The sequence below is a fragment of the Pan paniscus genome, chromosome 15 (assembly GCF_029289425.2).
Source record: "Pan paniscus chromosome 15, NHGRI_mPanPan1-v2.0_pri, whole genome shotgun sequence".
NCBI classification, from domain to species: domain Eukaryota; kingdom Metazoa; phylum Chordata; class Mammalia; order Primates; family Hominidae; genus Pan; species Pan paniscus.
Window position 1 is genome coordinate 75,327,864 of NC_073264.2, and position 21,940 is coordinate 75,349,803.

At 53.9% G+C, this 21,940-nt stretch overlaps 1 protein-coding gene across 1 annotated transcript; it reads left to right on the forward strand.

Moving 5' to 3' along the window:
- Positions 1-591: 591 nt before the first annotated feature.
- VSX2 (visual system homeobox 2) lies at positions 592-21,940 on the forward strand. The gene is made up of 5 exons (XM_034937820.2): positions 592-961; positions 2,212-2,296; positions 6,192-6,315; positions 20,610-20,790; positions 21,603-21,940. The coding sequence occupies exons 1-5, from the start codon at positions 592-594 to the stop codon at positions 21,926-21,928; spliced, it is 1,086 nt and encodes a 361-aa protein (XP_034793711.1). The 3' UTR covers positions 21,929-21,940.

The window sequence follows — 21,940 nt, forward strand, 5'->3', positions numbered from 1 at the left end:
TCTTTTCCCAGCTTACCACCACACACACTGCCCCAGCACTTACCTCTCCCTTGTTCAACCGTTTACACAGAGGTGCCATATTCAGGCCGCCCTGATGCTGCCAACCTGCATAGGAGTTGAGGGAAGGAGGTCTCCCAGTCTCTCACCTCTGCCCTTAGCCCATCCTTCCACCTGACCTCAGGGACCTGTCCCTGCCAGAATCTGCCCAGAGCCCCAAGCCACTCTGCCTCCCGGAACAGCCCTGAACCTGAACCTGGTTGTCTCACTTCGGCCCCTGGGGTCCCTGCCCATGGGCATCCTGCAGAGCCCACCCGGTGCTCCACCCCCAGCACCCTGGCCATTCGACATTGCCTGCGGCGGGAGCTGCCAGCTTTTTGGAATTCCTAATCGCTCCTGGCCCCAGTGATTGGCTGCTCAGCTCTGACCCCACTTGGGCTGCCGCCTGGTTGGATAAAAGGGGAATCTCCTTGGGCTCCAGAGCATTAGACACCGGAGGGGGCACCTGGGACCAACTTCGCGAAGCCGGAAGCCCGGCGGGGGGGTGGGGGGAGCTAAAGACCTGCGGCCTCAGCCCCTCCAAAGAACCGGGAGATGACGGGGAAAGCAGGGGAAGCGCTGAGCAAGCCCAAATCCGAGACAGTGGCCAAGAGTACCTCGGGGGGCGCCCCGGCCAGGTGCACTGGGTTCGGCATCCAGGAGATCCTGGGCTTGAACAAGGAGCCCCCGAGCTCCCACCCGCGGGCAGCGCTCGACGGCCTGGCCCCCGGGCACTTGCTGGCGGCGCGCTCAGTGCTCAGCCCCGCGGGGGTGGGCGGCATGGGGCTTCTGGGGCCCGGGGGGCTCCCTGGCTTCTACACGCAGCCCACCTTCCTGGAAGTGCTGTCCGACCCGCAGAGCGTCCACTTGCAGCCATTGGGCAGAGCATCGGGGCCGCTGGACACCAGCCAGACGGCCAGCTCGGGTAGGTGAGGACAGGTTGCGCTGCTGCCTGACTGGGGGGCGACAGCCGGGAGCCCCGCGCCGTCGGCTCTCGCTTGCTGGACCAGGCCTCCAGGCGGAAAAGTTCCTGCCAGGCCGGGGGTCGCCGCCTGGGCCTTGGGCCGACGCGCCTGGTGATGGGGCCCGGGAGGATGCTTCGGCGTCCGCAGGGTTTCGGCCCCAAGCGTTTCGGGCGGCCGCGCAGTTCCCCAGTCCCTGCGTCGGGCAGGGCTCGGCCACGGCACTCTGTTGGAGCCCCACTGAAAACTGGGTTTGGGGTGTCGGAGCCCGTGGTGCAGAGTCGCGGGCCGTGTCGGAGGGCCCCAGCACCGCTGCTCCACTGCGGCCCCGGCCTGGTGTAGGATCCGCACTCCTCGAGCCCGATGCTGTTCCGGCTCCGGCCCCATCCCTGGTGTCCAAAGTTGTCTGATTCCCAAATCCCGCGTTGGTCAACTGGGGTTTAATTTTCACCCCCACGAGCTCAGACAACCCGGCCATCGCGGCAGCTAAAGCGGCCGCCATCCTCTCCCACGTAAGCGCCACTATATACTGGAGCCCGGCGACGCGCGGGCTCGGGGACCCTGGGTGACCTCTCCGCCTTCTCCCCGCGCTGCTTTCCAGGAGGTGTGTCGCGGCCCGCTCGAACCTCCGATTCCTGTTTGAGCTTGGCAATTCCCCCGATTTTTCGTTGCGTTTTACTTTGTTTTACGTGGAAAGGCAACGAAAACCAGCGCGTCTCAGGCTCTCGGGCCTCGAGTAGGGACGCATTGTGCCGCCCTGCGAAAAGGACGGTGCTCGGCAGCCTCCAGTCTTCCCGGAGCCCAGCTCCCCACGCCTCCGCTCCGTTCCTCGCTCCTCGAGGCCAACTTTCTGGCCCGGGGCACTGGGGCTGGCCGCGCAGGGCAGGGCGCAGCAGGGTCGCGAGCGCTGCCGGGGATCTCTGCGGCCCCCTAAGGCTGCCTCGCTCTCCGTCGTCCCGGTCCCAAGCGCGCCGGGGCCTTTGCCTCTCTTACAACGAAATCTGTTCAAAACCTCCGGATTCAGGCCCCGGCGCGGGAGAGGCCAGCCTGAGCTCAGGGATGGGACGGCCACCGGGGCGCCCGCAGGCTTCCTGGGGAGACAGAGCAGGTCCCCGCCGCTCGCGGAGGCAGCCCGGGGTGGGGCCCTCGCGGGTTTCGGGCACAGCGGAGCGCGTCCCCCACTCTGCCGCATGTCCCTACGCCCGCTTTTCAGATTCTGAAGATGTTTCCTCCAGCGATCGAAAAATGTCCAAATCTGCTTTAAACCAGACCAAGAAACGGAAGAAGCGGCGACACAGGTGAGGCTCCCGCTTTCTGTTACCTCTCCTGCCCGCGCACCCCCCTGCCGTCCCCCGTTCCGGGATCGGGTCTCTCGGACCCTATTTTCGCCGACAACGGATCTGAGGTCCGAGGCCGTGCCAGGGCGCAGACCACGGGTTGTTTGGCGGAATCTGCCCGGGGGCCTTGGCGTCCGCACCGGTCGAGCAGGATGAGTGGCCGCCGGGAAAGCGGCTCGGTTCGGGCTTTCTCCTCCTTGTTCAGGAGAAAGGAAAGGCTCCAACACAGGCCAAACTGAGCCACAGAGAGGGGGCGGTCCCCAGATCCCCGCACCAGTACATTCTGAGAGCCACACAGATCCCGCGGCGGGCAGATTAGCTCCCACCTCTTGCCAGAGCCGGTTCTTTGCCCTCGGCCTCAACCGCCGCCCCCATTTCTCTCCCGGGGTCCCTGTCCTCTCTGCCAACTCCCTAAGCTTTCTGCTCCCACCGTTCTCCAAAGCTGGAGCGATCTCTGCACTGACAGAGCATTTTCTTTTGGCTTCTGCTCATTCGTGATTCTGACCGAGTCGCTTCCCTTCTGTGAGCCTCAGTTTCCTCGTCTGCAAAATGGAGTGGTAGGCGATGTAGACTGGACGGTCCCACCAGCCGTAGCTGGAGTAGGGTGGGCTGCATCGGGGTACAGACTAGAAAGGGTTTTGTTTTGTTTTGTTTTGTTTTTGTCTTTAAATGGAAATTACTTGCACAAAGTTAAAACTCAGTAGATGCCGACAGGTATATCTTGAAAAGTAACCTACCCTTCTCCCACCCCCGCCCTCATTCCCTTCCGCACCAGCCGCACTGCTACCAGTTCCTTGGGTACATTTGTAAGGTGGTTTTCAAGGAAATAAAGGAGAAAGAACCAAAAATCTGCCTGCCTTTCTGCGGGTGCTGCTCGCAGGTGCTGCCCCGGCGCTCACCTCGGAGCTATTTCCCCGCACCCCACTCCGTCCCCATCAGGTGGGGCCGCCACAGACTCTGCGCCCTTTCAAGACATTTCTCCACTAGGGCGTTCTCGGGCACCCCCGCCGCCACATCGTTTTCTCCCACCCCAATTTGTTCTCAGCCTCTTTGCACCCTCTCTGCGCTTTTCTATGCTTCGTTCTTCCTTGGCCCTGGGAAACTCCACTGTTGACCGCCACCTTTTAAAACGGCCTATCCTCACCCCTTAGGCCCTAATAGGTTTTGGCTTGAATGCAGGTGAACTTCGACTTGGTTTCTCCGGACCTCGGTCTATTCTTTTTCTGGCAGCTGTTTGCATTTGTTTAGTTTGTATTGTTTTATTTTAAAAGGAAAAAGAAAAATTTTTTTGGTCTTGATCTTTGGTCTTTTTTTTTTTTTTTTTTTACATTCAATTCATTCAACGAATATTCATTAAAACACTTTTTATGCACCCATCTTACGCGGGTCCCAGGGTGGGTAATCTTGTCATCTTCCCCAGGCAGGGACAGGGACCTTGCAGGGAGGGCAGGTCAGAGACCGGCAAAACTGCCCTTGTGCTGGTGCCAGGAGGGGTGGGAGGGGTTCCCACAGCATGGAGAGCCCTGGAAAAAGCACCCCAAACCCTGGGTACAGGAATGGCATTTCCGCATCAGGACATCTCACTGCATGGCACTTGGTGACCGTCTGTTTTCATCTGTCACTCTCTTCGCCAGGAACACCTTTGGGGGTTTTGGTGGGTTTTCATGGGGGCAGAACAGCAACTCACCAACACTCGGGTATTAACTGCCTGGGGTTTCTATTTCTGTTGCATGAAGGGAGAAGGTTATTGGGGAGAGGAGAATGGCTACGGATTTCAAGTGCTTGTTTTAATTAGGAAAAAATACATTTTACTTGAGCTTCTGTCATTTGGGGATTTGGGGTAAGAGACCCTGGAATCTGGTGATGAGAGATGGGCTTATTTTTATCTCCCAGAAACAAACCAGACTTAAAAGCGTTTGGGGGGTGGCGTGGGGACAAAGCAGCCACGGTGAGAGTCTCTCTGATTTTGCTCTTTCTCTCTACTGGGAAAGCTCAGCTCCTCTTCAGACTGGACACAACAGGAGCCTGAAGGGTCTGGGGTTCTGCAAAAACCAGGAACACAGGCTGGGTCACATTATGGGGGAAGTGTGTCAGCTCTGAGGCATGAATTAGGGAAAGTTTGGGAGATTTGAGTTTTTGTTTTGTTTTTTGAAGAGAGGCTCTCCGAAGTAGGGACTGAGACTTGAATGGTTCTACATGACCTATAATCGGCTCTCCTCTTTGACTGCCTTTGTGCCTCAGTTTCCCTGGTTTTGGAAAGGACTTGAATTTCTTTATTGTTTATTTTGATGCTCTGTCCATGGGCCCTTCAGCAGATGGCAGAAGCGAAAAAGCAGCAGATCTTCAAAATTCTCAAGAATTAACTTTGTGTGTGCATAAGCATTTCACATCATCACGCCCCACCCCCAGAGAATAGGAGAAACGATCTAGAATCAAACCAGTCATTTTCTGCAAAGAGCACAATCTTTCTTCCCTGAATTATCCCCCGAGATATTAAAGTGGACACCAGCACCAGGAGTGTATGAGGTTCAAATCTGTACTTTTGGGTTGTGTTAGACGAGGGTGAGGGCCCAGCAATAAGGGATTCTACACCCCTGTGCTGGCGCCAGAGTCTGATCCCAGGGGACCAGGCAAGGGCTGGACCATTTCTACCAGTTCAGTTTGTGGACGCTGGACTATATTGCCTGTTGGCTTGTTAATGAGGTTTCAGGATAAAGATCACCCAAAACCTGGTGAAATTAAGGTTTGAAAAGAGAAGAGTTTGTGTCTGGAAGTAGGTGTTTAGTGGTTTATTCAAGAAAGAGGACCTATGAATCCCCTAATGTTAGAGGCAAAATTTTACAAATTGGGGCATATTTATTTGCCCATTTTCCTAAGGTGAGAGAATGTAGTTTTTACCAGATTCTTAAAGCAGTTTATAACACAAAATAGATCCATATGAACTGCTCTGTTGGGGGTGGGGAACTGTGCCTGTGGGCTCTCAGGGTGGCCCGAATGGAACCCCCTGCAGGTGAGTGGCTGAGCTTGCAAGTATGGGATGGTTGGAAGGTGGCCCTTCCCTTCTCAGCACAGAAGAGGACTGGAAAAGGCTTGGGGCAGTGCTGGGAGGCTGGTAGGTCTGGGTGATGTTGAGGAAGGGCAGGGGAGGAGGAAGGGGCGCTGGGGGGAGTTGAGGGAGTGGGAGATTCAGTTCTCTGCTGTATAAACACTGAGGTTGAGGCTGCATTTGACCTTCTGGTGAATCTTCTAACTTTGAAAGGCATTCAAAAATTCAGCTCTAGTGACTGTGAGAGGGGCCCAGGAAGCTGGTCTGGGTGGAGCTGGGCTATTTAGTAATCTGGTAAGCCCCTCTTCTCTGTGCTTGGGAGGAAGAGGGGCTTTCTGCTTTTCTAGAATGTCCTTCTTCTGGGACAGCCTTTCCCCCAGAGCACCTCCAGAAAGATTCCCAGTGTGAAATGTCACTGAGGGCTGAAATAATGGCCACCCCCCAAACACAGGAAGGGTAGTGTGAGCCCTCAGCCTTGAGGAAGAAGAGTCCAGAGGGTTAAACTATGAGACAGAGAGAGAGAGAAAGTGTGTGTGTGTGTGTGAGAGAGAGAGAGAGAGAGAGAAAGAGAGAGAGAAAGTGTGTGTGTGTGTGTGAGAGAGAGAGAGAGAGAAAGAGAGAGAGAAAGTGTGTGTGTGTGTGTATGTGTGTGAGAGAGAGAGAGAGAGAGAGAGAATTTGTGTCCTATTGTGCTGAGCCAGCCTGGGTTCAGGGTCTGCCCAGGAGACACAGAGGAAGGCGGTTCTGTCCTGTCTGAGACAGGCTCTTTTAGTTTCTGGGGTCCTGAGTGTTCGGTCTTGCTCCCCTCAGGACAATCTTTACCTCCTACCAGCTAGAGGAGCTGGAGAAGGCATTCAACGAAGCCCACTACCCAGACGTCTATGCCCGGGAGATGCTGGCCATGAAAACGGAGCTGCCGGAAGACAGGATACAGGTAACAGCCCTGAGCCCCTCTCCCCTCCACTCTCCCCTCTCTCGGTGACATCTACCACTCCAGGGTTCCAGATGCCCATGACCCCGCCTCCCAGCCCCACTGTGGGCATGTGCTTGCCTGTGATCATGTTCTCAGCCTATTTAAGCTGAACACCTCCCACATGAGGTGGGTGCTGTCGGGGGATGAGAGGCACCCAGTTGTGACCTGGCTGTTGTTCCAGACTGTAGGCTTCCCGGGGAGTATGTCAGACAGAACCTGCGGGGGTCTGGGGATGAGAGGTGGAGTACTGGAGGGGCCCCCGGTCCTGGGCAGGGTCTCTGTTGAGGCGGAGGTCCCTTTGGTACAGCTAAATGTCTGTTCCAAGGCCAGACGGTGCCCCAGGCCTCTGGGTAGCTGTGAAGAGGAAGGTGGCTTCTACTCCTGACCCCAGTCTGTTTCCCTCCCCTCTCCTCCCCTCCCCATGATAAAAGTGTTACCCCTTCTCTTCCTGCTTCCCACCACTCCATCCACCTAAGGCTCCTTCCTCCCACACACAGCCCAGCAACTGCTGCCCTGACCTGCTGCTCCTTTTCTTCTCCCAGGTTTGGCCTAGGATGTGAGCTGGGGCATGGCCCTGCAGGTGGCTCACTAAGCCCTCCTCCTCTCCTGGGCAGTTTTGTGGCATAACCAGCCACTGATCTGGGCATGTGGTAGGCATGGGGCCTCCACTTAGCGGCAGCAGGACCTTGGCAAGTCCAGAGTCCCCTACTTGGGCAGGAGTAGGGCTGTGGAATCATTTCTCTGGGGGAGGATGGAGTCTGGGCAGGGCCTCCATGAGGCAGAAGGAGTGGGGTGGGAGGAACATTTCCAGAAGATTTGGGGTTGTCTTAGCTGGTGCTCAACCTTCAATGAAAGCTGCTCCCGTCGCCTGAGCGGTCCAGAGCTAGTTCATTGCGGAGGCTGGGGTGTGTGGGCCAGGGGCTGGTCCTGACTTCCTGGAACTGCTCTGCTCTGCATCTCCTCCCCAGTCTAGGTTCCTTGTATCTCCAGGTGTGATGTGTGCCTGGGAGGCCGGGGGAGCCAAGTAAGGTATGTGGGTTGCTCTGTACTCTCTCACTGGAGGACCAGAGAATGTGAAATGAGGCTGTGAGGCCTTCCTCTCCCCTGGAAATCTATTTGGAATTTCAGCTGATGGTTTTAGACATTGACACTAACAATAAGCTCAATTATTCATAAGCAGATTATGTTTGGTGCATTATCCATGGGGGCCTGGACCCATTACCCTCCACCCAATTGGGTTCTAGTGAGGTAAGCTGGGCGTTGATGTTGAATTGTGGGTGTGCACGTGTGTGCATGTGTGTAAGCCAAGCCTTAAACTGCACGGCAGTAACCCCTGCCTGGCCTTCATTAGCATAAAGTTGGCCATTCCAGGTGGCTGCGGCAGGGAGGAGCAATGACAAATCCCCGCTGTTGGCAGGCCCCACATTTGCGGTATTGACTAGAATGAAGGAATAGCTTGTCTCTTGCAGTGGGTTGTCCTGAAATCTGCTTGGTAGATTAGGTAGGCGAGGGTGGATGAGGTGTTTGAAACCTGCTGAGCTCAGGATTTGGGGGCAGGCTCTCCCTCAGCTGTAACTGCATTGCTACGAATGCCCCAACAGGCACATTTAACTTAACAGGGCTTTGTTAAGTTGCTTGGGGGTTGCCTATACGGTGGTATCTGAAGGCACCAGAACCAGCAGGAAGGAGCTTGGGGTGTGGGATGAGGAGAGCTCATCGCCCTGGGACTGTGAGGATTGGCTCTGCAATTTGTGGATATCGGAGAAATGAGGGAAGAGTCTCAGAGCCTTTGAGCACCACATGCCTGAATGCTACCCCCAGAAGCTGTCTGTGAGTTGTCAAGTCCTCTTGCCCCAGTTCAGTAAAGTGGCCTGGGAAAGATCTTGGTGTGCATCAATAGCAGTCACAGCGATGATTTCCAGAGGAGTTTCCATGTGCCAGGTGTTCTCCTGAGCTCACGACGTACACAGGACAGGCAGGGTGGTACCATGGTTAGGGTCACTGACTCTGGGGCCAGACTGGCTGGGCTCCTGGCCGGGCTTCACATGCCAGAGCCTCTCAGTCTTCATCTGTACAATGGGGGTGACAGTGGCACCTGCCTCTTGTGTGGAGGTAATGAGCCATATGTGTGCAGCGTTCAGGGCAGTGCCTGGCACGTGCCCCCAGCTCACTCGGTGTCAGATCTGATCTTATTAAATCCTGGTGACAATCAGGGGCTGAAGACCATGAATTTCCTTTGAGAACTGAGGCAGCTGAGGCACAGCCACTTGCCCAGGCCCCACAGCTAGTAAGTGGGAGACACAAGACTCAAACCTAACTCTGAATCGAAAGCCCACGGTGGCACTGCCCACCTCTTCTGTTTGAAGTCTTTGCTTTGACTTGAAGCTGCGGGAGCAGAGGTGATTTGAAGTCAGGTGGGGGACCTGTATCACAGTAAAGTTAATCAATGTTTATTGAGTACCAGGCACTGTTTAAAAAAAAAAAAAACAGCCCAAAACTCACTTATATAATAAAATTATTTTTGAATGGGCAAATTCTGTACATGAATTCAAGAGGGTGAAAAGCAAGTCCTCGCCCTCCCTCGACCAGCAGCCCACCTGTGTCTTTCATTTCCTCACAGAGCTAGTTCATGTATATTCAGCAGAGTCCTCAGAACACCCATGAGCTAGGGGCTATTATTCCCATTTGACAGATGGGGAACCTGAGGCACAGACAGAGGCCAGAGTTGAGTCCCTTTAGACTCCAAAACCCTTGCTTTTCTACCTTGCCTTCCCTCCCCATCATTTCCCCTCCACGTGTTGGCCGCCACTCCTGAGCCAGCCCCCTCCCAGCCCAGCTTTGGGTCAGAGGACTCTGCAGGTGAGATGAGCGGGAAAGGGGAAGTTATTACTGGCTCCAAGTCTGGAGTTAGAAATTCTCGGCCACGTGGTGGCTCAGGCCTGTAATCCTAGCACTTTGGGAATCTGAGGTGGGAGGATTGCTTGAGCCCAGCAGTTTGAGACCAGGCTAAAAAAAAAAAAAAAAACGAGACCCTATCTTGGAAGAAAAGAAAAGAAATTCCTGGCCAGGTGCAGGGGCTCATGCCGGTAATCTCAGCCCTTTGGGAGGCTGAGGTGGAAGAATTCCTTGAGTCCAGGAGTTTGAGCCCAGCCTGGACAACATAGTGAAATCCCCATCTCTACAAAAAAAAATTTTAAAATTAGCCGAGCATGGTGATGTAAGCCTGTGGTCCCAGCTACTCAAGAAGCTGAGATGGGAGGACCACTTGAGCCCAAGAGGTAGAGGCTACAGTGAGCTGTAATCGCACCACTGCACTCTAGCCTGGGTGACAGAGTGAGACTCTGTCTCAAAAACAAATGAACAAAAAAAAACCAGAGAGAAATTATCGAGGTGGAATGGAAAGGTTATTGAACTGGAGATCAGGAACCCGGATTTTAGCTCCAACTGACATCTGGTGTGGCAGAGGCTAGGCCACTTCCCATCTGTGAGCCTCAGTTTCCCCATCTGTAGAAGAAAGAGGTGAGATCCCTTCCAGGGAGGTGCCTCCTGAGTATTCCCCCACCACAAGCCCCTGGGCTGCCATTGGTAGAATGGGGGTGCAGGGCAGGTTAAGTTTAACAGGCCCAGATGGACCGCTGGGGCATACACCCCTGCTGGGCCAAGCCAAGAAACCCCTGCATGTCTGAAGTCTACTGTCTGATGTCTGATGAGAACCTGCGATGTAGACGCGGAAAGGCAGACACACCTACTTCCAGTCTTTGTTTCACTGCCAGCAAGCCAAACCCTGAGTCTGAAATTACTCATTTGTAAGATAATAATATTTTTTCATAATGCTAACTTAATAAAAATAGTGTTGTTACTGGCATTTATTAAGCACTCACCATTGTCCCAGATATTAAGTGCTTTCCATACCTCGTTTCTTCTCTTTTTCTTCTTTTTTTTTAGAGACAGGGTCTCACTGTGTCACCCAGTCTGGAGTGCAGTGGTGTGATCTCGGCTCACCGAAACCTCTGCCTCCCAGGCTTAAGCAATTCTCCTGCCTCAGCCTCTTGAGTAGCTGGGACTACAGGTGCCCACCACCATGGCTGGCTAATTTTTGTATTTTTAGAGAGACGAGTTTTTGCCATGTTGGCCAGGCTGGTCTCGAACTCCTGACCTCAAATGATGCACCCACCTCAGCCTCCCAAAGTGCTGGGATTACAGGTGTAAACCACCATGCCCGGCATGCTTCATTTCATTTAATCCTTAACAGACAAATTAGTTAGCTGTCATTCCTACACCCATTTTCTAGATGAAGAAACTGAGGGGCTGAGAGGTAAAGTAAGACTGGGATTCAAACCCAGTACTCAGCTACCGTGACATGAGATCCTATGAGATAGACATGAATGCCTCTCTATACAAACTGTAATAATGCAAAGAACAGTGATGACAAACCAGTCCCAGCAGAAAGGCATGGCGATTTCCTCTGCCTTTGTGTTTGGAGAGTAAACACGTCCTCACTTCACATCACTCTGGGCTGGAGGTGGAGGATTATGGTGCAGTGTTGGGGAAAGAAAAGCTTCTACGTCTCCACATCAGACTCAGGCACACCGTCTTCTTTGTGTCTTAAATAAATAAATAAATAAAAGGCTGATGCCTGTGATCCCAGCATTTTGGGAGCCTAAGGTCGGAGGGTCACTTGAGGCCAGGAGTTTGAGACCAGCCTGGGCAACATGGCAAAACCTCATCTCCACAAAAAATACAAGAATTAACAGGTGTGGTGACACATGCTGGTCCCAGCTACTTGGGAGGTTGAGGTGGGAGGATTGCTTGAGTCCAGGAGGTCAAGGCTGCAGTGAGCTGTGATCGTGCTACTGCACCTCAGCCTGGGTGACACAGCAGAATCCTGTTTCAAAAAAAAAAAATTTTTTTTTTAAATGCTAGGATATGGCATTCTGGAAGTCCCTGCCAGCTATCAGCCCTGGGGAAGAGAAGGTGGGTTTCCAGACTGACTTAATTTCCTCTGAGGGGTCACTTGTTACTAGAATTGTGAGGGCAGGCTACATATATATTCATGTGTTTACTCTATTTTTTTTCTAAGATGTGCTTGTTATAAAATGCAAACATTACAGAGCTATGAATGTTCGAAGTAAACAGAGACTACATTTCACCCCTCTTAGAAGTCTCGTGTATGTTGAAGGCTGAGGTCTAGATTCTCTGCCGAGCACTGTGTGACTTTGCCTCTTCTAAAGTGGCCCCTGCCTAAGGGTAGAGAATAAAGTATTAGTGGGTCATATTCCAGAATTAAGAAGATGGGTGCTTGAGTAGGGAAGGGTTTGTATGGATCTCATCTCAGGATGGTTATTAGAATCACCAGGGCAGATTTTTTTTTTCTCGGCTCATTGCAACCTCCGCCTTCTGGGTTCAAGCAATTCTCCTGCCTCAGCCTCCAGAGTAGCTGGGACTACAGATGCGCACCACCACGACTGGCTAATTTTTGTATTTTTAGTAGAGGCAGGGTTTCACCGTGTTAGCCAGGATAGTCTCGATCTCTTGACCTCGTGATCTGCCTGCCTCGGCCTCCCAAAATGCTGAGATTACAGGCGTGAGCCGCCGCGCCAAACCCCAGGGCAGATTTTTAAAATGCCCATGCGCTCCCCCGGCCAACACCCAGCAATTCCGATTTAATTGGTTTAAAATCGAACATCTTCGGCAGGTCACAGTGGCTCGTGTCCGTAATCCCAGCACTTTGGGAGGCCGAGGCGGGTGGATCACTTGAGGTCAGGAGTTCGAGACCAGCCCGACCAACATGATGAAACCTCGTCTCTACTAAAAATACAAAATTACGCCGGGTACGGTGGCTCACACCTGTAATCCTAGCACTTTGGGAGGCCAAGGTGGGCAGATCACCTGAGTTCAGGAGTTCAAAACCAGCCTGGCCAATATGGTGAAACCCCGTCTCTACTAAAAATACAAAAATTAGCCGGGCACGATGGCGGATGCCTGTAATCCCAGCTACTCAGGAGGCTGAGGCGGAAGAATAGCTTGAACCCGGGAGGCGGAGGTTGCAGTGAGCCGAGATCGCGCATTGCACTCCAGCCTGGGCAACAAGAGCGAAACTCCGTCTCAAAACAACAACAAAAACAACAACAAAAAATCAAACCTCTTCACGTTGGCATTTGTATGCTTTTAAATCTCTCTAGGTGATTCTGTGTGCAGTGAATGTAAACACACTGGGTTGGAGGCTCAGGAGAGGGGTGTTTCTGTTCTGAATGGGTTAATATGAGTGGAAGAAAGTGGCGTTTGGGGTGGCAGGGGTTTGGGGTGAGGAAGGAAATGGAATGTCAGTGCTCAGGCAAGAGGCTGTCTGGAAATGTGGTCGGAGCTGCCCCCTAGTGGGTAACAGAGGCTGCAGCAAGACTCCACTTGTGTGAGCCTTAGGCTGGGCCGCACAGAGCGCGCTGAAATAAACCGCGGGCAAAGTGCTGAGTGGGTGCAGAGTGTGAAGCCCTTAAGTCACGCCAGCGATGAGCCCAAATTCATCAGCTTCCAGCCAGAGGGGAAGAAAGAGACTGGGGGAATGTGATGGACGCTCACCTGATGGCATGTGGCAAGATGGCAGGGCAGGGCCTGGGGTAGCAAGGAGACCAGAATGTGCAAAGGGCATCTGTCATGCACAATGTCTCCTTCAGGAGGTATTTAGGAGGGCGATCCTGGAAGGACTGCAGAGGGTCTCCTGGGAGACGATTGAGGGATGGAACCCTGGGCATGTTGTCTGGTGGCGATGCCAGGGCGGGAGCTTGCAGGACAGCAGCTATGTGATGATGCAGAGACAAGAGGAGGTGTGAGGTATGGCCTCGGCTGTTCCTGCTGATTGCCCACGTCGAGAAAGAGCTGACAGGGTTTCCTGGCCTGCTAGCTGTGCCTTTGCATCCACTTGGCAAGAAGTCCTTCCCTGGGCCCAGTCTTTCCTTCGAGGCACAGGCACATTCTGTGCCTGCTGTGGAGGCACCCGCCAGACAACTGTGGACAGCCACAGTCTTTCCACACAACCTGGGCTTTCTTTTTTTTTTTTTCTTTCTTTTTTTTTTTTTTTTTTTTTTTTGAGATGCAGTCTCCCTCTGTTGCCCAGGCTGGAGTGCAGGGGCACGATCTCAGCTCACTGCAACCTCTGCCTCCTGAGTTCAAGCGATTCTCCTGCCTCATCCTCCTGAGTAGCTGGGACTACAGGCTTGCACCACGACGCTCAGCTAATTTTTGTATTTTTAGTAGAGACGGGGTTCCACCATGTTGGCCAGGGTGGTCTCGATATCTTGGCCTTGTGATCCACCCAACTCGGCCTCCAAAAGTGCTAGGATTACAGGCATGAGCCACTGCGCTTGGCCAACCTGGGCTTTCTGATTGCTGCTGGGGTATCACTGCTGATACCTCTGAGGAGAAATGTATCAAGAAACCCAGGCTTGTCCAGGGGTGGTGGCTCACACCTGTAATCCCAGCACTTTGGGAGGCCTAGGAGGGCGGATCACCTTGAGGTCAGGAGTTCGAGACCAGCCTGGCCAACATGGTGACACCCTGTCTCTACTAAAAATACAAAAATAAGCCGGGCATGGTGGCGGGTGCCTGTAATCCCAGCTACTCAGGAGGCTGAGGCAGGAGAATTGCTGGAACCTGGGAGGCAGAGGTTGCAGTGAGCCAGGATCGCGCCACTGCACCCCAGCCTGGGTGGCAGAGTGAGACTCCATCTCAAAAAAAAAGGAAAAGAGAAACCCAGGATCATTCCCAAACTGGAAGGCCCTCCCAACTCACTTTGTCCTGGGACTCCAAATCTGGTGGCCCTGGGTGTCACTTTGGGCCCCTTTTCAGGCACCTGACACCCTGACTGAAGTATAAGGCAGGGCTCTGGTCCTCGCTGGCACCTTGACACAGGGTCTCCTGAAGAACTTGGGCCCAGACTCCCATGTGAGGGGAGCAGTCTCTTCTAGAAAGTGAGCTGTCAGGAAAGTGAGTGAGAGAGGGATCAAAGGAATATTGTGGGTTTGTCAGAACCAACAGTCCACCTAGAAAAAGGAGCCTAAATGCTGAGAAGACATATCAAAGGTGGGAGATAAAATGATAGGGTTTTACGTGAAAGGTATCCTAGAACATTTGCTAGAAAGCAAAGCTTGTTGCACATCTGTCCACAGAGTTCATCAAGCATCAGGCCAGTGTGTTTCAGTTATCACTATGTGGCAGGCATTTCCCACACGCTCTTTAATTTCCACCAGAAACCTGCAGAGAGGTGGTGTCACAGGGCAGGTAAGGAATGGGAAGCTCAGAAAGGTTAAGAAATGCACTCGGCCGGGTGTGGTGGCTCACGCCTGTAATCCCAGCACTTTCGGAGGCCGAGGCTGGCTGATCACCTGAGGTTGGGAGCTCAAAACCAGCCTGGCCAACATGGTGAAACCCTGTCTCTACTAAAAATACAAAATTAGCCAGGCGTGGTGGCACAAGCCTGTAGTCCCAGCTACTCAGGAGGCTGAGGCAGGAGAATCGCTCGAATCTGGGAGGTAGAGGTTGCGGTGAGCTGAGATCGCGCCATTGCACTCCAGCCTGGGCAACAAGAGCGAAAATCCGTCAAAAAAAGAAAGTAAAGAAAAGAAAAAGAAATGCACTCATAGCCACAAAGGCACCTAGAGGCAGAGCAGAAATCCCCAGTCTAGGGCTTCTAGCTGCTGCACCACAGTCCACTCACAGGGAGTATGGGCACTGTGTGGGTGTTCCCCTGTACTGGAGCCTTAAGGGCTTGGGATGTATTAGAAATGTGGGGAGAGGCCGGGCGTGGGGGCTCACGCCAGTAATTCCAGCAATTTGGGAGGCCAAGGCGGGCAGATCACCTGAGGTCAGGAGTTCGAGACCAGCCTGGCCAACATGGTGAAACCCTGACTCTACTAAAAATACAAAAAATTAGCTGGGCGTGCTGCCAGGTGCCTGTAATCCCAGCTACTTGGGAGGCTGAGGCAGGAGAATCACTTGAACCCAGGAGGTGGAGGTCGCAGTGAGCCGAGATCACGCCAGTGTACTCCAGCCTGGGCGACAGAGCGAGACTCTGTCTCAAATTTAAAAAAAAACAAAGAAAAAGAAAAGAAATGTGGGGAGAGTTTCAGGAACACCTGTTTAGCTCTCCAAATGCCTAAGGGGGAAGTAGAGGCTATCTGTATTGAATATACAGCCAAAGGCTGGATCTTTCTTCCCCTCCTCCTGGACTGTTGTTATTATTATTTGTAAGTCCAGCCTTGAAGGGCATGTGAAGGAGGCCAGAGGGCCAGGCAATGCCATTGATTAACTTGCCTTCCGGGCAGGCTCCCATTTATTTTCAGTGTCTCTACCGAAAACTAACACTTATCGGACACCTTCTGTATGACAAACACTGATTTTAGGCACTCGCTTATTTCATGTAATCCTCCAAAAACCCCGAAAAGTGGATTTTTTTTTTTTTTTTTTAGACGCAGTCTTGCTCTGTCGCCCAGGCTCGAGTGCAGTGGCATGATCTCGGCTCACTGCAAGCTCCACCTCCTGGGTTCACGCCATTCTCCTGCCTCAGCCTCCTGAGTAGCTGGGACTACAGGCGCCCCCCACCACACCCGGCTAATTTTTTTGTATTTTTAGTAGAGTCGGGGTTTCACCGTGTTAGCCAGGATGGTCTCGATCTCCTGACCTTGTGATCCACCCACCTAGGCCTCCCAAAGTGCTGGGATTACAGGCATGAACCACCATGCCTGGCCTGAAAAGTGGATATTCTTATCTTTCATTTGGAGAGACTGAGACTGAGGGAAGTCAAGTAACTTGCCCAAAGTCACACAGCAATTTTTCAGAGCTGGGAATTCCAGGTCAGGACTGGCTGGCCTCAATGCTTCTGGTAAATATTTCAGTTCTATATACAGGCTGGTGGCTTCCAGGAAGGGAATAGAAAGGGACATTTACAGAGCAGTTAGGGTTAATTCTAATTCCTTGTCCACTTCCCTCCAAGGCACCATTGCCATAGCATCCTTGCCAACTGTCTTAGAAAGAAATTGTTTTGGCCGTCCAGGTTTCCTCTATAAATTGGAGCAGCATCTGGTCTTCACAGACAGCCAGGCATTCCAGGAGCCCATAACTGAGGGTCTGGATGACTTCTGGTTTGAGCGACCAGCTGGCACTGGCTCCCCTGGGAGAGAGTCTGTGGGCAAAGTCTGATCTACAGATCAGCCAGATATTCATTTGCCCAAATTAGGAGGCCCAGGAAAATAGTTCTGTTTATAGGCCCCAGAGATGATCAGAATCCCGAGTCTGCACCCCCTTCTTTAGTACCCTAAAAATGCTGTTTCCATCTGAGAAACTGCGCCATCTCAAGCATGGGTGTTCGTGGAACTCCTGGGGAAGCCAGGGCAGTGCACCTTGCCAGGTATCCACACTGGGTGGGTGGGGGCATCTCTGTCTTTGTATATTCCACAATGCCTTCTCCAGAAACCCTAAGTAAAAACTGCACTGAAAACAGAACCCTCTTTTATAAATTTGGCATCAAAACTCAGTGATGGCAAAAACCGGACCAGACCTTACAGAATTTATTTATCGTTTTTAGTGTGAACATGTACATAAATGCTTTGCTGAGAAATCGAAGCTGATGGGTTTGATCATGAGGTGCTGCTGCTGCAGGACATTATGTTACTGTGGTTTATGCATCACATCTTTTTTCTTAAATCCAAAACATTCTCCAGTCTGGTTGCACAGATGCTAGTTGAGGGGTTGTGGCCTTGTTTTATTAGGTTGGTGCAAAAGTCATTGCGGCTTTTGCCATTGAAAGTAATTACTTTTGGCCAGGCACGGTGGCTCACACCTGTAATCCCAGCACTTTGGGAGGCCAAGGCGGGTGGATCACCTGAGGTCAGGAGTTCGAGACCAGCCTGACCAACAAGGTGAAATCCCGTCCCTACTAAAAATACAAAAATTAGCTCGGTGTGGTGGCGGGCACCTGTAGTCCCAGCTACTCTGGAGGCTGAGACAGGAGAATTGCTTGAACGTGGAAGGTGGAGGTTGCAGTGAGCCGATGTCACACCACTGCACTCCAGCCTGGGTGACAGAGCAAGATTCTGTCTCAAAAGAAAGAAAGAAAGTAATTACTTTGAATGGCAAAAACTGCAATAAGTTTTTGCACCAACCTAATATAATGCACTGTATTCAAGCAGGACAGACTGTCTCCCGACCAGGAAGTAGGTGGCTTCTTATATTCATGAACCAAACCTCTCCAGCCCTCTGTGGTCACACTTGGTGTCTGGAATTCCATCACCAGGGGATTCATTCTTTGCTGTCTTCTCTGAGAGGTGGATAAAACCGGGAGTCATACTTTTTTTTTTTTTTTTTTTTTTGAGACAGAGTCTTGCTCTGTTGCACAGGCTGGAGTGCAGTGGCACAATCTCGGCTCACTGCAACCTCCACCTCCCAGGTTCAAGCGATTCTCCTGCTTTAGCCTCCTGAGTAGCTGGGATTACAGGTGTGCGCCACCATGCCCGGCTAATTTTTGTATCTTTAGTAGAGATGGGGTTTCCCCATGTTGGCCAGGCTGGTCTCAGACTCCTGACCTCAGGTGATCCACCCGCCTAGGCCTCCCAAACTGCTGGGATTACAGGCGTGAGCCACTGCGCCAGGCCGGGAGTCATACTTTTATGTAGATTAGTCCTTTTGGATTTTTCCTCTATGGGAGAAAGCAGCTTGCAGCAAGCAGATACGCTAAGGGGAGGATGATGGGGCAGGATTGAGGCCCCAGACAAACCGCAGGCCCCGGGTAAGACAGCTAGTCGGGCACACATCCTGCAGCACAGGCCCGCGGCGCTGGGGAGATCTACATACGGCATGGAGCCAGGCCGGGACGCAGGCCCGAGTTAGCACGGCTGGCATTGCTGCCTCTCCCTTCAGGGCAGGGAGGACAGTCATCTAGCGGCCTTCGGATTACACAAACCCTTTCCTTGGCGGGGGTCTCCCAAGGCGGTCAGGTCCGGACCAGGCAGAGGCCTTGCACCTGTGCTTCCCAGCCCCCCAGTTTTGCGCGGGAACTGCAGGTGCCAAACCCGGAGGCAGCAAAGTGCTGCCCAAACGGGGATGGAGCCACCAGGGGCGGGAGAGGCCGGGGGCATCTAAGGCCGTGTAGCTCCCATGTTTAGAGGCTCCAAGTTATTTACAAATGAATAAAGGCCAGAGGACACGCGTTTGGGTCAACTTAAAGGTGCGCGTGCAGTGTTCTGTGACCTCCGTGGGATGCGAGGCTGGCGGGCCGGAGCGCCCCCTGCCGGGGATGGCCGGCCGCGCTCCGCCGCAGACTCCGGGCCGCCGGGCGCTCACTTCGCCACCTGGCGGCGACGGCGGGAACCGCAGGAGCGCGCGGAACCCCGAGCCCCGCCGGCCCCAGCTCCGGCTCACCAGGAAGCGAAGGGTTAAGCTGTCAGCGGCGCGATGTTAAACAGGTGTCAAAGGCGCCCCATATATCTGCAGATTGAAATCAAATTCTTCGCCGTATAAAAAGATAAATTACCCAGGCGCTGCCGAGCGTCCCACTCATCACGCCAGCGCCAGACGGCAAGCAATTTTTTTTTTTAATGTGCTAACGACCTAATCAAGCAATCAAGTCGGAGGAGATTGCAGCGTGACCCGGGCAGCCATCTGCCGCCGAGCCCGCATGCATTTCCGCGCCGCGCGGGGCGGGGGCCGCGAGGGGCTGCCGGGGGGAAGGGGGAAAATCCTAAACAAATTAACACCCAATTTTCCCCGTCTAATTAGTTAAATGAGAAGAGTTGGGGGTCCCCGGGGAAGCGGGGGCGCTCGCGACGAGGCGAGCGCTGCCTCCCCAGCATTAATTAGTGCAGGTCAATGCCGCGGCTCCCGGGAGAGCGGCCGCTTTAATTTCCCGTGATATTTCAGTGCCTGAGGCCCATCGATTCAAACTGAAATTAACTTATTTTTCAATCAGCCCAGGGCTGCCCCTGGGGATGACTCTTCTTTTGCCGCCTCCTGAATAGAGCTGGAGCAATTTTTCATTAAAAGCTGATACCTCGGCCGCGGGGGAGGGGGCACGGAGGGAAGGGCGGCGCCGGCCCAGACCCAGGCAAGGAAATCGGGAGGAAATGAAGAGATTTCCCAAGCCCGCCTCAGTCTTCCCCTCCCGACTCCCTCGACTTCCCTGGGGCGACTCACTGCCCCCGGGGTCTGAGCCTTTAAGGACTGTGAGGGGCGAGAAGGGACCCGCCAGGCTTGGGGCGCACCATTACCCCGCGGGCCTGGACCTCCTTGGCGGACAATGCGAGGGGCTCCCGGCTCTGTCAGCTGCGGGAAATCTCCGGAAAGCTGCTCTGGGGGACCAAGAAATGTTCCCTCCTCAAACCTGGCAGGGATTCTGGGATCCTAGAATGGGCTAGAGTGCTGCAGACACCCCAGGGTACCCCACTGTCATTCAGACCCTGCACCAATCAGCTTTGGGGCCAGAGACACATTCGCTAGTGCTTCCTCCGCCCCCACTCCCTCCCAGGTCCCTCCTCCCATTTGCTCCTCAACCCTGGAGAATGTTATCTTCATCCCTGGTACAGCTCCCCCAAATACTATTCAGAGTTAGGCTCGGAGCTGTGGGGAGCAGGTACCTGGAGGGCACATGTGGCTTGGCAGAGCTTAGCTGGGACAGGGCGGAGGAGGGAGGCTGACCCAGGCCTCCGAGGGGAGTCTCCCTCCCTGAGTTCCCAGCCTTCCTGATACCTGGGTGAAGTGCCCCTAAGACTGTCCCCTGCCCTTTGTCCCTGATCCCTCACTCACCTGCAGCCCTCCTGGATGGTTCTGGCTCTGGGCTTCTGGCAGAGAGGAAGCCCTGAGCCAGAGACACTGCTAGTCCAGTGCTGGGAAAGGAATTTGTCCCTCTGCAAATCAGAAAAAAAGATTTATATGCTGGAGGTGTGAACACATGCAAGAGAGCCATCAGTGGCAGGGCAGGCTTCTCAGCTGCAAACAGTCGATGACACTGGGTCCTGCGCACCTGCAAGACCCTGTCCAGGAAGCATCCATACCCCATCTCCCTAGAACTACCCATGGTATTCTCATAAGACTGATGTCCTCCTTCTGAATACTCCCTGAGCCTGGAGGAACACAGAGGGCACCATGGAGTAGGCGAGCATAGGTTAAGGACGCCCTGCTGGAGAAACCTTCACTCCAGGCCTACAAGGGGTAAGGGCCTTGGGCCCAACACCTCTCAGAGCAAGCCTCTGACCTGTTCTGTGCACCTGCAGGTCTGGTTCCAGAACCGTCGAGCCAAGTGGAGGAAGCGGGAGAAGTGCTGGGGCCGGAGCAGTGTCATGGCGGAGTACGGGCTCTACGGGGCCATGGTGCGGCACTCCATCCCCCTGCCCGAGTCCATCCTCAAGTCGGCCAAGGATGGCATCATGGACTCCTGTGCCCCGTGGCTACTGGGTAAGAGCCCGCACCCTCCTTGGGGTCCTGCCCCTGCGGTGAGGAGAGCGGGCTCCTTGGAGGAGGGGACAGAGCCTTGAGGCAGGGGCACTTGGGCCACAGCAGCCTAGCAGGAGAGAAGTTCTTCAAAGCAAACCTCTTGGTCTATCTTGGGGGACTCAGAGCAGGGTGGGCCTGGGGCCTGGTGTCTGTCACTTGCACTGGGTGCCAAGAACTCTCATCATGAATGAGTCCCTAACTGTGGATTATTTTGTCCTGTGAGAACGGTGTGGCTGTTGGCCTGGGGTCTGTACCCTCCTCTCCCCTTGGCCAGAGGTGGGCTTATATTGAACAAAACAGCCTTCCCTGGGGGTTGAGAGAACCTCTAGGTCCCGCTGGCTGCCATTCTGCTTTGCCCAAAGGACTTCTGTCCCCCAAATCTCTCTACTTGCTATCTTCCCCACCTGCCAACTTCCCCACCTGCCCTCTGGGCCTATATCTGAGAACAGCACCAGCTTCTCTTGGGGTTCTAAGATCCGGAATCCCACGGGGGAGGGACAGGGGAGCATGTGCTGTGGCCTGGAAGGGACAGAACAGGCCACCCGAGGCCCAGGTGCCCAGGGCTTTGGCAGGGGGAGGTCCTCCACAGGGCTGGTGACCCATTTCCCCATTCCCTGACCCTGGTCCAGCCCTGGGACTTGTGTGACTGCGGTGTGGGAAGTAAGGCTTTCTGCTCGTCCTTAATTCTGGCCTCTCTCTATCTTTGCCGTTTTCAGTTCAAGATGGCTTTCCCAGGCGCTTTTCTAAACCCGAATACCAACAATTCTTTCTAGGGATGCACAAAAAGTCGCTGGAGGCAGCAGCCGAGTCGGGGAGGAAGCCCGAGGGGGAACGCCAGGCCCTGCCCAAGCTCGACAAGATGGAGCAGGATGAGCGGGGCCCCGACGCTCAGGCGGCCATCTCCCAGGAGGAACTGAGGGAGAACAGCATTGCGGTGCTCCGGGCCAAAGCTCAGGAGCACAGCACCAAAGTGCTGGGGACTGTGTCTGGGCCGGACAGCCTGGCCCGGAGTACCGAGAAGCCAGAGGAGGAGGAGGCCATGGATGAAGACAGGCCGGCGGAGAGGCTCAGTCCACCGCAGCTGGAGGACATGGCTTAGGTCAAGGCACGC